Genomic DNA, 2662 nt, shown 5'->3' with positions numbered 1-2662 from the left:
ACCTGTATCGCTTTACCCTTTCCTCCATTCTTTTATGATTTTTGGTTGCTTGTTCTTGTTCCGTGGTTAGCTCCATGGTCCCATGTATCATGGGGATTTGTTTGAGAGGTTTTTGTGAGCTTGTGGAAACCACATTTGGGGAGCCCTTCGTTGTCGGTTGTGTCGGGGCAGAAGCAGTGTTGGGCCATGGGACGCCAGGCTTGTTCGATCCTTTAATGTATTGGGTCAATCGTCCGTTTCTCATGAGGGCCTGGATCTGGTTGTGGAGGTCGTGGCATTCAGAGATTGTGTGCCCATGGTCCTTATGGAAGATGCAAAACCTGTTTTTGTCTCTTCTTTCTGGGGGAGTGGTAATTTTGTATGGTTCCTGCCAGATGGGTCTATCTTTGTTTTCTTCATAGATGACCTCTTGAGGGATGGTGTACTCGAATGAGGTGTATCGTGGTGGATCTCAACTTGTTCTTGGCTTCTTTCCCCCTTTCATGTGGTCTAACTCTTGCATTTTTCTTTTGTCGTCCCTTGTAGATGGAGGGGGATGGTTATTTTCTGGTGGTGTTGAAATAAGGGCGGACTTCTTCTGTGCATGCTCTCGAAATTCCAGGACCCTAAAGACGCCCTCGGCACGGGTTTGGATTTTAGCCATGTCATAAGGTGGTGTCATAGTGAGGTTTTCGTGCAAGAGGGACCCCACTTGCAAACTTTTGACGAAGAGGTTAGCTGAGGTTGCTGGCTTTGCATTGTGGATTTGATGTACGAGGTCGATGAAACGTTGCAGGTATGATTTTGGATGTTCATTTTCACCTTGCTCAATTTGGTAGAGATCTGCCATTGTTCTTGGTGCTTCACAGTTGGCATTATATTGCCGGAGAAAGGTTCTACGAAGATCCTCAAAACTGCTGACTGAGCTAGGTTTTAGTTGTTTGAACCATAGCAGAGCTGGTCCAGAAAAGGTTGTGGAGAAGACTTTGCATTGTAAGGCTTCATTGTTGACTTCCAAGGCCATCTTCTGCTGGAATTGGAATAAATGGTTGAGCGGGTCTCCCTTTCCATTGAATGCGGGCAGGGGGGGAATCACAAAGTCCCTCGGCTTGGGCTCGTTCTGTATCCATTCCGCGAAAGGCGATTTCTCGGTGATTCTTGTGACCAAATCTACATAGTCAGAAGCGTACGCAGATCTCCCGTCGGAGAACTTCTGCATCACCTCTTGCAGCATCTCTTCCTTCCAGCTTTCCAAGAACCGGATAGAAGGGGTATGTACTTCGTCTACTGCGTCTTGTGGGGCCCGTGCCTGGGTCTGTAGGGGCCCCTTCTCAGGGTCTAGTTGGGCTGTTTTTGCGGGCTCTGCGTCGGTTCGCGTACATATTTCGCACCGATCTGCCCGCTGCTCACCAGTCCTTTGATGGTGATGAGCTGGAGATGATGGCATAGGACCCTGGGACCCTTCCCTAATGTGGCGAGCATTCCTTTCGGGCGAGTCGATCTGGATGACCTGAGTTCCTGTCCCATCAAGGTTGAGACTTTCTTTGTCTTGGGTCGTACGTGTGGCTTCATTTGTTCTTTGCAATTTGGCAATCTTAGCTTCTAGCCTGGCCTGAGCTTCGGTTAGTGTCCTAATGGCTTCATCGGATCTTTGTTGACTGGCTTCCAGCAGTCGACACATCATGTCGATTTGCTCGCCGACATTCGTTGCGGGGGCGATCTGGGCGACTGTACCTGGTGCTCCGTTGTTCTTTAGCAACATGGCTTTCGTGTTCGAGTGGATCTTGATCGTTTGGAAGTTTCTTGACTGAATGATGTTGTGTGAGAGAGAATCTTTCCCACAAACAGCGCCAGTTTGTTAATGCAACAACTTTGTCTTTCTAAATTTGGAGGTACTTGCCAACAAATTCTGGTTCTCTGGTCTTTCTCTGTTAATGAAGATGACTCTGCTGATCGTTGAACCGTCGGGGAGTACTTGCAAGAAAGACACTCCGATGCTTAAGTCAGATTTTCGACCACCCCATCTGAATGAGAACAAGGTATTTGTAATAAAAAATATTAGGTGGTTAGTCGGTAAAGTTTGCTCCCTGATTGGTCGGAGGAATAACTGAATTTCCCTCCAAAATGCTTTTGGATCTATTAAGTGTGTAGAGGGCAGAGGCATAGACCGCCTCTGACCTGCGGCTTCTGACTCTGGAGCTTCTGCAGGGGCCAAAACGCTCCATTCCAACTTACTGAAACTGGGGAAGGCCTTTGGGCCGAATATTTTGAGCCCAATACTAACGGTGTAAGTAAAAATTGAATTTGAGTAGTTTTACCATAAAAAAATAACTTCGCTACTTAAGTGCAATATTTTTTTTTATACATTCTCAAGAGGTAAATGTGGATAGTAGAAGAAGAATGTTGGATAAGAGAGAGTGGTTCACTTTGAATTGGCCTCTCTAGTTTGTTCTACATGTATAATATTTATTTATTTATATTTATCTTAATCTCAATTTTCGTTTTCCGATTCTTGATTTCATGTTTTGATCTAATTTTTAAAGTTGTTTTAAAATATAGATAAATATGGTTTATATATTTTGGTATATTTTGTATATATATGTATACATATTGATATTGATATTTATAAGTTGTTCTTTCATTTGATCTAATATACATTTATTGCAATTACATTCAAAAGATG

At 44.3% G+C, this 2662-nt stretch overlaps 1 protein-coding gene across 1 annotated transcript; it reads right to left on the bottom strand.

Annotated features, from left to right (window-relative positions):
• Positions 1-451: 451 nt before the first annotated feature.
• LOC133824574 (uncharacterized) lies at positions 452-1741 on the bottom strand. Its single transcript, XM_062257498.1, has one exon. It carries the CDS (start codon positions 1739-1741, stop codon positions 452-454), a length of 1290 nt encoding a protein of 429 aa, XP_062113482.1.
• Between the last annotated feature and the right edge of the window lie 921 nt (positions 1742-2662).

Source organism: Humulus lupulus, chromosome 3 (genome assembly GCF_963169125.1).
Source record: "Humulus lupulus chromosome 3, drHumLupu1.1, whole genome shotgun sequence".
Classification (NCBI taxonomy): Eukaryota; Viridiplantae; Streptophyta; class Magnoliopsida; order Rosales; family Cannabaceae; genus Humulus; species Humulus lupulus.
This window is presented reverse-complemented; position numbering and strand designations above follow the sequence as displayed.

Bases quoted from the DNA above. Each gene is read 5' to 3' on its own strand.
- LOC133824574 (XM_062257498.1), bottom strand. From the start codon at position 1,741: ATGTTGCTAAAGAACAACGGAGCACCAGGTACAGTCGCCCAGATCGCC.